The 13,187-nt window shown below is 35.5% G+C and overlaps 2 protein-coding genes across 11 annotated transcripts in view; one reads left to right on the top strand and one right to left on the bottom strand.

Annotated features, from left to right (window-relative positions):
- LOC110599405 (coiled-coil domain-containing protein 43) overlaps nt 1-13,187 on the top strand; it is a 181,515-nt gene that overhangs the window by 74,212 nt on the left and 94,116 nt on the right. The gene's annotated exons all lie outside the window — the stretch shown is intronic.
- Nucleotides 94-8,987, bottom strand: Tigd1 (tigger transposable element derived 1). The gene is given in 6 exon segments (XM_078033942.1): nt 94-391; nt 393-563; nt 565-737; nt 740-946; nt 948-1,006; nt 8,846-8,987. Coding segments are annotated over 6 exon segments (1,050 nt in total).

Here is a 13,187-nt window from a genome sequence, read left to right as displayed (position 1 = left end):
CAGGCATGAAAACAATCTCCTTAGATATCTCCATCAGAGCTCTTGGGTGATTAGGTAATTTTTAATGAACAGTAATCTTTTGAAAGGAATCTTTTAATGTATGACTATGTGACAACAAATCCCATCAATATGTACAACTATAATGCACCAATTAAAAAATGGGGGGAAAAAGAAAGGAATCTGTTTTCCTGAGAAGTTCATCTCAACAATGAGCTTAAAATATTCAGTAAGCACATGTGCTTTCATCTGGGCTTTATTGTTTCATTTATGGAGGATAGACAGAAATCTAGTATAACTCTTGAAGGCCATGGGATTTTCAGAACAGTAAATGAGCATTGGCTTCAACTTAAAGTCATCAGCTGCATTAGCCCATAAGAAGAGAGTCAGTCTGTGCTTTGAAACCAGGCATTAACTTCTCCTGTCCAGCTATGAGGATTATAGGTGGCATCTTCTTTCAATATAAGGCTTTTTCTTTTTCATTGAAAAAATGTTATTTAGTGTAGTCACATTCACAAATTATCTTAGCTAGATCTTCTGAATAGCTTGCTACAGCTTCTATATCCTGCTCCTTCCTCTTCCACTTTTATGTTATGGTGATGGTTTCTTTCCTTAGATCACATGAACTAACCTCTGTTAATTTTAACATTTCTTTTTCAGCTTCTTCACCTCTCTAAGTCTTCATAGAATTTGAAGACAGTTAGAGCCTTGTTCTCTATTAAGCTTTGGCTTAGGGAAATAATGTTCTAATTATTTGATCTTCTACTCAAACCAGCAAAACTTTCTCTTTATTGGAGATAAGCCTATTTTTTTATGTGTCCACTGGAGTGGACTCCTAATTTTCTGAAGAAGTTTTCCTTTTCATTCACAACTTGGCTGTTTGGTGCAAGAGGGCTAGCTTTCAGCCTATCTCAGTTTTCAACATACCTTCCTCACTAAGCTTAATTGGGTTTTAGCTTTTTGTTTAAAGTGAGAGATATTTAACTCTTACTTGAACACTTGGAGGCCACTTTAGGGTTAGTAATTGGTCTTATTTCAATATTCTTGTGTCTCAGGGATTAAGGATGCTGGAGGAAAGGGGAAAAGATGGGGAGTATTTAATCAGTGGAGCAGTCAAAATACATACAACATTATTAAGTTCTTTATCTTACATAGGTACAGATTGTGGTAGCCCAAAACAATTATTATAGTGACATCAAATATCACTTAGTGCAGATCACCATAATGGATATAACATTAAAAGTTTTAAAGTATTGTGTTAATTACTAAAATGTGATACAGAGACACAAAATGAGCACATGCTATTGGAAAAAAATGGTGTCAATAGACCTGCTTGGTATGAGATTGCCATAAACCTTGAATTTATATTAAAAAACTACTTCAGTATCTACAAAGTACAATAAAGTGAAGCACAATAGAATGAAGCATTTCTGTAGCAAAAATTTGTGGTCAGATTGTAAAGCTGCCTTATTTCTGGAAGATAACTCAAACTGAGCTGCTCAAGAGACAGAGAACAACTAGACAACTCTCTGAAGTGGACTGAGTGGAAGAAGTTGATGGTGATGTTGTAGAGGGTATTTTAAACTTCTGACCTTCCATTTCCTTGGGAAATGACATTTTCAAGGTACATGACCACAGGAATGGGTTCCCAGTGCCATGATTCAGTATAATACTTTTCCTATGATCATAATTGATTGAATCAGAGTAGATCTCAGACTTCCCTCAGCTTTTCAGTTTCTTACCTGAGTATTTAAAATTGGGATATATGGAGAAAACTTTTTCTGTCATCAAGCTTATTATATGTGCAGCAAATACAACTCTTAACTTCACGAATGGATGTGAAAGAAATGCCACATTGTTATATTTTAGTTTAGTTAAATCTGACTCTAAATCTCTACTCTTTTGATCTAGTGAGAAATTAAATCCATGTCATTTTTGTGGCCCTCTCCCAACCTCTAAGACACAGAAAGATATGAGAAGCTTCTATGGTCCTTGAATAATTGATATGAATGGATATAAACTTTCATATCCCAGAGAGTACAAAGGAAGAATATAAAGGACTTGGCTACATTTTTTGAATGACACAGGACAAACTAGATGGAGAGGAAATAGTCCCACAAGTTATGACAAATTTTACTGCTACTTATTTAACTTTGGTGATGTTGAGTGGACATTTTATGAATACCCTTAGAGTAGTCTCCCCAAGTCTCTGAGATTCTTCCTTTTTGGTTATTATACTGTTATAATCTATAAAGCCAAGCCCAGAGCCATAGAGATGCCTCTAAATATTTGTCATGGTTGTTTTTATGTATCAACTTGGGTAGGCTACAGTTTCTTCACTATTCAATCAAATGCCAATCAACAAGGTTCAGATACAACTTACAGAAAGGGAAAAATCCTTCTCTATGTCTAATACAGGATTCATATCCAGAATATATGAGGAATTCTAATAACTCAATAGCAAAAGAAAGAACAATTTTAAAATGGGCCATAAATCCAAATAGACATTTCTCAAAAGAAGGCTTAAAATGGCAAATAAATACATGAAAAAAATGCTTAAAATCACTAATCATCAGAAAAGTGCAAATCAAAGCCAGAATATCACTTCATCCCAGTGAGAATGGCTATTCTCAAAACAAAGATAACAAGTGCTGGTGAGGATGTAGAGAAAAGGGAACACTTGTACACTGTTCATGAGAGTATAAAATAGTATAGCCATTATAGAAAACAGAATGAAGGTTCCTTGAAAAATTAAAAGCAGATCTACCATATGATCCAGAAATCTCACTACAGGGTATATATCCAAACGAAATGAAATCAGTATGTTGGAAAGACCCCTGCATGCCCATGTTCACTGCAGCACTATTCACAATAGCCAAGGGATGGAAACAACATAGGCATTCATCAATTGATGATTGGATGAAGAAAATGTGGTACATATATACAATGAATATTATTTAGTCATAAAAAGAATTAAATCCTGTCATTTGCAACAATGTGGATGGAAGTAGAGATCATTGTGTTAGTGAAATAGGGCAGGCATAGACAGACAAGTGCCTTATGATTTCACTGCTGTAGAATCTTTTCAAAAGTTGATCTCATACAAGTTGAGAGCAAAAGGGCATTGCCAGAGGCTGAGTAAAGTTGGGAAGCATGGGGAAAGGTTTATCAGTGGGTTCTAAGCTACAGGTAGATAGGGGAAAGTTCTCATGTGCTGTTGTATATTAGGTAGCTATAGATAACAATAATGTATTATAATTTTTTAAAGGTATTTTGTTTATTTTTATGTGGTGCTGAGGATCAAACCCAGGGCCTTGCATGTGCTGAGCAAGTGCTCTACTGCTGAACCACAACTCTATCCCCCAATATTATAAATTTTAAAAAGCTAGACAGGCACAGTGTCATATGCCTGAAATCCCAGCAGCTCTGGAGGCTGAGGCAGGAGAATTGTGAGTTCAAAGCCAGCCTCAGCAATTTAGCAAGGCCCTAAGCAACTTAGCAAAGCTCTAATCAACTTAGCAAGGCCCTGTCTCTAAATAAAAAATAAAAAAGGGCTGGGGATGTAGCTCAGAGGTTAAGCATCCCTGAGTTCAATCAAACTAATAATAAAAAATTAAAGCTATAAAAAATGATTTTGAAAGTTTCCACCACAAATAGATGATTAACATTTGAGGAGAGATATGTTTAACCTGATTCAAACATACATGGTGTGTACATGTGTTGAAACATTATATGGTACCTCATTAATATGTATATATTTTATATTTATGTATCATTTTAAATAAATTAAATTTAAAAATTAAATGTAGGTATTGCTGTGAAAGTGCTTTCAGATGCAGTTAAAGTCCAAATAGTTGACTTGAAATAAGGGAGATTATCCTAGTAATCTGGGTAGGTCTTATCCAATAAATTGAAAGGCCTTAGCACAAAAGCTGAAGATTCCCTGAAGAATAAATTCTGCCTATGGGTAGCAGCTTCAGCTTGTGCCCAGGAGGTCTGGACTCCCCTTCCTGATGTTCTCCCCTATGGACTTTGGATTTGCCTAGTCATTCTTCACAATCATATAAGCCAATTCCTTATAAAAATTTTCTTAAAATATACCTTATATATTATTATCTATATATCTCTACATATGACATCTATTATATAGATATTAATATTTACAATTGTTACATGATTGAGTTCCCACTTTTCCCAGTCTGGCTGATTAGTTCAAGGATAGCTAGATCTAATCAAAACTGGTCAATCATATGCCCTCTATTGTAAAGCTATATTTTTGAACTTAGACACAGAGACTAAAAGTGGTTAACTGTATTACTTCAGTGGAACTGTATTACAAGGACAGCTCAAAAACTCCTATTGCTGAGCCTCCCCCAATTTCGGTGGTAATCTGAATATTGTGACAAATCCCAGTTTCATGATGATAAATTCCACTTACTTTTTCTTCAGATAAAGTTGGTTTCTGATTTTCACAATTTGACAATTTTAAGTGGAAAGACAACAGGCAGTACTTGGAGGAAGTGGAGTTACTAGGATTATTACAATTAGAATGTATTATTTCTCCATGAGATGCTTCACTTTAATTTTAACTGATAGGTACAGATAATTGAAACTAAACATCTAAAGAATGATATGAATAATCAGAGTAATAAGAAATGGAATTCTACCTAGAAAACAATCATAGGGTTTTCTAATAAATCTTGGAAAATGTCCTGAAAGAAATATGTGCCTGGATATTGAGGGTTGTCTACCAAGGGAAGTAAAAGATAATTTTGGATTGGGCTGTCACTCACTAGAGACCCTTTGCTCAGTATGTTACTGCATGCCAGAGTCTGAAGTTTTCATAATTTCCCAAGTTGGTGGATACAATACAGATCTATAGCTAGCTACTCTGGTTGTCACTGAGGGCTCAAAAATCAGTTAAAAGATTGGAAACTAAGTAAAGAAGGTGTTATGGGTAGCACCATGGGCCATCCTTCATAAGAAACATCAAATTCCTGAGCAAAAATGTGTCAGAATCAACTTTGTAAAAACTCTGGAAAACAGTCAAAGGTTTATAACAATCAAGCATATGCTGAATCAAGAAAAAGGCAACTTTAAAATGGAGGAGAGCTTTGTAGCAGGGTTTGTTAAATTTTAAATCCCTATCTTAACTCCTCTTCAGTTCAGCTAGTCTTGAAAAGAGAAACCTACATTCTCAACATAGGATCTGGTTCCTGACTCCAAAGGGAACAGAGCAAATATTATTCTCAAATTTGTCCACATATAAGTAGGGGACACTTAAGGGACTAGTAAAAGGGGCTCATCTCTATTTCTCCTATGCGGAGCTTACTCAAAGTGGAAAAGTATATATGTAAAGGGAATCTTCCAAAAACATTCTAAGGCAAATGAACAGTATACTGCTACTTGGAACAAAACAATAAAGTTGAGGTTGTTAAAGACAAAAATTAGGGTTTTCTGATAAATCTTTAAATTATTTAAAATTATTTAAATTATTTAAAATGCTTTTAAATTAAGAAAATAATTAAAATTATTCATGATACTTGTTAGATACATTTAAATTACAAGTGATTTATTTGATTTGGGGGATTATAACAATGAGGTTCTGTAGAAGGTAAGAAAGATTGGGCACACTTCCATATATAACAAAGACAAGTAGAGATTTATAGCTGATGAAAAGAATAGGAGACAGAAGAAACATTAGGGTAGGGGGATTCTGCCTTGACAGAATTATTATTAAAAGCAGGCCAGGATAATAAGATATTGAGAATGAGGAATCCTTATTCAAATGGGGAATCAGATATCAATGATGAGGGATTTTCACTAAACTAACCCAGCAGGATTCTTTATAAAAATGCACTAAACAAGCAAAGCTACTAAACTAAGGACAGAGCCCAAGGTTAGGGACTAGTCAGTAAGAGGACCCAGAGGAACCTGACTAAAGCCTGATCAAATGAATGACTTCTTTGTCAAGGTGATCAATAGACAGGTTGAAAGGCTGATGAAGGGGTGGATATGTGTTTCCTTGCAAAAATCAAGGGATTCAAAAGCATGAACATATATTTGGGAATTTAGAAAGATCTGCACATAACCAGGGAAGGATACAATTCCTAAAAGATCTGAGAAGACCCTGACCTTTCAGATCTGGCTTATCTCTATGCTCAGTACAAGCAATAGGTAAAGGATAAGTCAGAGTTGTAAATGGGTTGTCCATGTGTTGAATAAGTGCCCAATACAGAGCCACTAAATAATATCTGGGAAATTTTCTCTTTTTTCTTGCCTTGATATTTTCCTTTTTGCTTTAACTCTAGGCATTCAAGGAAATCTCTGTAAAAGAACATTAACTGACCACAAGTTATACGAAAAGAGACTTCAGAGATCATACACAAAAATAATGTAGACTTTACAAAAATAGTCTAGAAACATTACTAAGCAAACAACCACAAGCCACAGCAAGCAACAAAAATAAACCACAAAAAGGGAACATAATCTAATATGTAGACTTACCCTATTGTAACATTCAAAATTTCCAGATTTCAAGAAAATATTATGAGGTATATAAATGAACAAGAAAGTATGGCCTCTTCTCAAAACAAATTAGCTAAAATGTTCTTGAGAATGAATAGATGTTGAATTTATTAGGCAAAAAATAATCTATTTTAAATACACACAAACACCTAAAAAACCAGGAAAAGAATGTTTTAACAAATAGAAAATATCAATAATAATATAGAAATTATAAAAAGGAACCAAACAAATTCTGAAGATGATAAGTAAAGTAGTTATATTGAAAAAAATCAAGTAGACAGGTTCAGCAGCAAACCCTCAGCAAGCAGAAGAAAAAAACAGCAAATATGAAGATGGAACAATGAAAATGATCTAATTTGAGGAGCAGAAATAAAAAAGAATGAAGAAAAGTAAACAGAGCTTTAGAATTCTATGGGCCATCACAGGCTTTATCCCTACCTTTAGACTCAAAATGAAACATTGACTTTTCCTGAATCTTGATCATACCACCTTTTTGACTAAAATGAAAACATTTGTTCTCCAGCTTGCTGACATACCTTGCTAATGTTGGGACTTGCCATCCATAAAATGTGTAAGCCAATTCCTTATAATAATATATAAATAAATCATAATACAAATAAAGTATAACTTTCTCTGAAGATCCCTGAGCAATATAGCTACTACAAACAAAAAACCAAAAACCCAGAAAATAACAATTGTTCAGTGAGAATGTGGAGAAATTGTATACTTGTAGATAGAATGTAAATGAAGCAGTTACTATAGAAGATAGTACAATGAATATTTGGGAAAATTATAATATGAGCTAGCAATTACAATTTTCAGTATTCACCTAGAAAAATTGAAAGCAAGATCTCAAAGAGATATGTGTATACTCATCCATAGAAACCTTACTTGCATTAGAAAAAAGAAAAACAACTCATCTATCAGTCAATGAATATCTAAACCTATAGCATATTATCCAGTCTTTAAAAGGAAGGAAAATCTGACAATGCTACAATGTGAATGAACTTTGATGACATTATAAGTAAAATAACCCCATCACAAAAATATGAATACTGTATGTTTTCATTAAGATGTGTATCTGAAGTTGTCAAATTCATAGGAAAAAAGTAGAATGGTATTTACCAGTGACTTGGAAAAGAATGAAAATGGAGATTTTGCAGGACATAGAGATTCAGTTTTGCAAAACAACAACAATAACAACAACAACAAAAACTTCTGGAGATCTATTTCACAATAATGTGAATATACCTGACACTACTGAAATATACATTAAAAAGTATTTAAGATGGACATACACACACACACACACACACACACACACACACACATTCCATTTGCCCACTGACCTTAAAAAGGTCTACAAAAATTGTTGGAAACTGCATATGGAATATTCCTTGGGATAAAGCACATAATAGGACACAAAGGAAGTCTGAATAAATTAAAAATGGAAATCATACAAAGTATATTCACCAAACACTATGAAGTGAAACTTAGACATCAGTAACAGAAAGAAATTTCAGAAATTCACAAATATGTAGAAATTAACACAATCTTGAACCATCAATAAATAATGGTTCAAAGGAGAATCACAAGAGAAATTAGAAAATACTTTGAATCAAATGAAAATGAAAACCCAATATACCCCAAACTTAAATAATATAGTGAAAACAGAACTTAAAGGAGAAATCATAAACGTCTACACTAAAAAAAAGAAATAGTAAGAACTTGGGATCAGCAAGGTGGTAGAATAGGACTTTCCAGTGCTTATCTACCCAACAGAAACATCAATCTGAAAAACTATCAATGTAGAAAAATACATTTACAAGAGCCAAGGAAATCAGGTAAGTCATTACAGCACCTGACTGTAGCACAGAAATAAGAGAAGACATTGAGGAAAGTAGGGAGGACAATTTTATATTGCCTGCATTACCCTGTCCCCAACCCTGTGCAGCAGATCACAGATAGGAACATGCTTGAGGAAAGTGAGCACTGACCTTTGCCTTAGATTTCAATACTGGTCCTGCCCTAGTAAAACAGAGTGCTGAAAGACCTCACCACATGGCCACAGATTCCAGGTCACTACCCTTGGTATTCTCCAGCACCAGGTCAGGTTCCACAACCCTAGGTTCCAGATCTGCCTGGTGAACATTGGGATTACTCCACTGCCAGGCTGACCCTACTGGCCCCAGGCTCCAAACTGACTTTAGCAGTAGGCTGGCCACCACAACCACAGGCTCAAGGTCTGCCCCTGTGGATCTAATCTCCAGGTCTGCCCAGTGTCATGCCAATCCTTTGGATACAGACTGTAGGCTAATACCTGTGGACTGAGCCTTCAAGCCCATATAACCACTAGGTGACATTCCACATTCTCCAGGCTGTGGACCTGCCTGGTAGAGTAAGTCTCTTGGCTGCCAGAGTGTCAGGCTGAAGCCAGCATCCCCAGGTTCTGGACTGGCCATAGCACTGGGTTAGCACTAGTGGAACTGAGCTTTAGGCCAGTCCTGGGACCAAGCCAGCCACCATAGATTCAGGCATCAGCAGTCCTGAACTCCAGACCAGGCTCAGCACTGAGCTAGCCTCTATTGCCCCAGATTTCACTACTGGAGCCTAGAGGATCTCTTGCCTCCAAGAGAACTCCTTTGCCAACAGAGATGCAACTATACAAAGGTCTGATGCTCTCTGAAGCGTTCCTAGTCAGAAAGTCTTAGAGAAGCCTGAAGGAGATCTTGCTTGGAATGGCTATTCAGGAGCCTGAGTCCCCACTAACTGTCCAATTTCTACCATAATAAGAATGAGGACAAGGGTGGCCCCCAAACCCTAGGCATCATTCCAAAACCCATGGACCTAGTCTCTAGACTGGCCTCTGTGAATGTACACTCTCAGTTCACTCAGAACCAGGATAGGCCCTATGTCCTCAGGCTCCAGACCATCCCAGAGTCAGGTCAGACCACATTGCCCAAGGCTTCAAACCCACTTTGGTACCAGGTTGACACTCCTGACCTCAGACACCTATGTTAGCACCTATGGACACAATTCAGGCCTACTCAGTGTCATGCTGGCAATTGTGGTCCCATCCTCCAGGCTGGCCTCTCATAGCCCCATGTTTCAGCAAATCCAGGGTACAATTCCATCCCAGTAGATATTAGTATCAGGATGACTCACATGAATCAATGCAGTGAATCTACCCCTGCATACCCAAGACACAGTATGCAGATAGTCCACCCTCATAGGTTCAGGCTTCAGTACCAAACCAGTGCCCATAGATTCAGGTTCCATGCCTGTCCTAGTGTACACAGGTAGCAGGCTTACCTCATTACCTGACTGACCTCTGAATACTCAGTCTCTAATAACAGCTCATCCCCTGTAGACTCGGGTTCAGGCCTGCCGCTATAGATACAGGTTCCAGGACCATCCTAACAGACTCAGTCAACATATGTACCCCAGTGGATCCAGGTTCCATGGCCACTCCAAGGAGACAGTCAAACCTACTTGCTGACCAAAGCACCAGACCAGCCTGTTCATGGACTATATATATGGCCTGCCCAGAACTTCCAGATGTGTTCACTGGTAAAGGTCTGTTCTGGGCAAAGCCAGTCTACCCAAACTGGCATAGACATCAATGTAAGGTAACAAAAGCCTAGGAGATGTAATATCACCAAAAGTACAGAATAATATCCCAATATCTGATCCCAAAGAATTGGAGATATGTGAGTTTACCAACAAATAATTTAAAACAAAAAGTAAGCTGAGCAACCTTTAATAGAAAATAATTAAATGAGATTAGGAAAGCAATAAGTAACCAAAATGAGAATCTTAACAGACATTGAAATTGGGCTGGGGATACAGCTCAGTTGGTAGAGTGGTTGCCTCACAGACATTGAAATTATATGTGTAATGAATCAAACATGCTGGAGCTAAAAATGCCATGAGCAAAATGAAAAATTCAGTAGAAAGTATCATCATCAGAACTGACCCAACAGAAATAATCACCTTTGAACTCCAAGACAGGTTATTAGAAAACAGAGTCAGATGAGAAAGGGCATGAATGAAAAATAATGACTAAAGGTTACAATATTTATGAGATATCATCCAAAGAGCAAATGTTCAAGTCATAAAAGTTCCAGAAAGAGAAAAGAGAAATGGGTAGAAAGCTTATCTGAATAAATAGAAAACTTTTCAAATCTAGGAAAAGACATAGATATATATGAATAAGAAAGACAAAGAATTCGATAAAATTAAATCCAAATAAGACAATATCAAGATATGTAATTGAACTGTCAAACATCAAAGACAGGATAGAGTTGTGGCTTAGCAGTAGAGTGCTTGCCTCACACATGTAAGGACTGGGTTTGATCCTCCACACCACATAAAAATAAATAAACAAAATAAAGGTATTGTATCCAACTACAACTAAATAAAATAAATTTAAAAAATTTAATTTTTTAATAAAAATTTAAATTTTTTAAATAAAATAAATTTTAAAAATCAAAGAGAATCCTGAAAGCAACAATAGAAAAGAAGCAAATAACATATCGTGTTTCTCAGCAGAAGCCTTACTTGTCAGCAAAGAGTGAAAGAATATAATCAAAGTGCTGAGGATAAAATAAAACTCAAGAAATAATACTGTACCTGGCAGAGTTACCCTTCTGAAATGTAAGACATAAAGGCATTTCCAGACTAACAAAAGTTTAAGGAGTTCACCATCAGACCTCTTACCCAAAAACAAAGACAAAAAAGCTTAAAAAAGTGCTAAAAGGAGTTGTTCAGGTTGAAAAACTAGATGCTAATTAGTTACACAAACACATATAAAAATATAAAACTCACTTGTTAAAGTAAGTACACAGTCAAATTCAGAATATTCTAATACTTGACAGTGTTGTGCAAATCAATTACAGCTTCAGTGTGAAGGCTAAAAGACAAAACTATCCAATATAGAAATAGATACAATAATTTGTTAAGGGACATATGATGTATATGTGTGTGTGTGTGTGTGTGTGTGTGTACTATAACACAAATATATCAGAAGTGGAATGTGATGGAGTAAAAGTGTAGACTTTATGAATGTCATCAAAGTTAGGTTGTTGTCAACTAAAAATTGCCTGTTATAGCTATAAGACATTTAATGTAAGTTTCATGGTAACCCCAAAGCCAAGACTTATAGTAGATACACTAAGAATAAAATGGCAAGGAAAAAAAGTATATCACCTTAGAAATCACCTAATTATAGAGGAAAACAGCAAAAGAGATAGAAAGGAATTAATGGATAAAATTCTCCAATCAAATGATGCAGAGTGGCTGAGTAAGAAAGAAATCAATACTCAGCTATATGCTGCGTGCAAGTGACTCTCCTCACCAGTAAGGAAACACATAGGTTGAAAATGAAAGGATGGGAAAAGTTATTCATTGCAAATGGCAACCAAAAGAGTAGTAGTAGCTATAAGTATATCAGATAAAATAGAACTTATATAAAAAATCTAAACTAAGAAAAAGAAGGTCATTAAATAGTGATAAAAGGGTCAATTTGTCAAGAGTATGGAACAACCTTAAATCTTAAGTTACAATTGTAAACTATACTTTAGACCAAATGGAATATATATATATATATATATATATATATATATATATATATAGAGAGAGAGAGAGAGAGAGAGAGAGAGAGAGAGAGGAGAGAGAGAGAGAGTGCATTCCATGAAACAACAACAGAATTCACATTATTTTCTGAAATATATGGAACACTGTCAGGATAGATCATATGTTAGATCAAGAAACTAGTCTTAACACATTTAAGAAGATTAAAGTCACATCAAGCAACACTTCTGGTCACAATGGTATGAAACTATAAATCAACAGCAGGAGGAATTTTGGAAAATTCACAAATATGTGAAAATTAAACACCATGCTCCTAAAGAACCAATGGGAAAATGAAGAAATTAAAAGGGAAATTTTTTAAATATTGAAACAAGTCAGGCATTGTGGTGCATTCCTGTAATCCCAGTAACTTGGTAGGTCAAGATGGAAGGATTCTAAGTTTTAGATCAGCCTCAGCAACTTGGTGAGATCCTATCTCACAAAAAAATAAAATAAAAAGGGCTGGATATGTAGCTCAGTGGTAGAGTACCCCTGAGGTCAATCCCCAGTACTAAAAAAGAAAAAAAAAGGCAAAATTCATGATTCTATACAGTAACAACGAACTATCCAAAAAAAAAGAATTCAGAAAACAATCCCATTCACAGAGCATAAAAACAACTTAGAATTAAATTTGATCAAGGAAATGAAAGACCTGTACACTGAAAACTATAAAGTAATGAAAGAACTTGAAGACTCAGATAAATTCAAAGATATCTTGTGTTCAAGGATTGGAAGATTTGTTACTGTTAAAATGTCTACCAATTCAATGCCATCCTTATCTAAATTCTAATGATGATTTCACAGAAATAGAAAAACAATTAAGTCATTTGGAACAACAACAAAAGCAGCAAAAGCAATCTTGTGTAAAATAAACAAAAGTGAAAGCATCTTGCCACTTGACTTCAAAATATAATTCCATGATATAGTAAACAAAACAGCATGGCACTGGCACAAAAACAGACACTAGAGCAGTGGGACAAGTAGCAAGTTCAACTATAAACCCACAAACTTAAGGTCATTTGGATTTTTTA

Source organism: Ictidomys tridecemlineatus, chromosome X (assembly GCF_052094955.1).
Source record: "Ictidomys tridecemlineatus isolate mIctTri1 chromosome X, mIctTri1.hap1, whole genome shotgun sequence".
Classification (NCBI taxonomy): domain Eukaryota; kingdom Metazoa; phylum Chordata; class Mammalia; order Rodentia; family Sciuridae; genus Ictidomys; species Ictidomys tridecemlineatus.
This window is presented reverse-complemented; position numbering and strand designations above follow the sequence as displayed.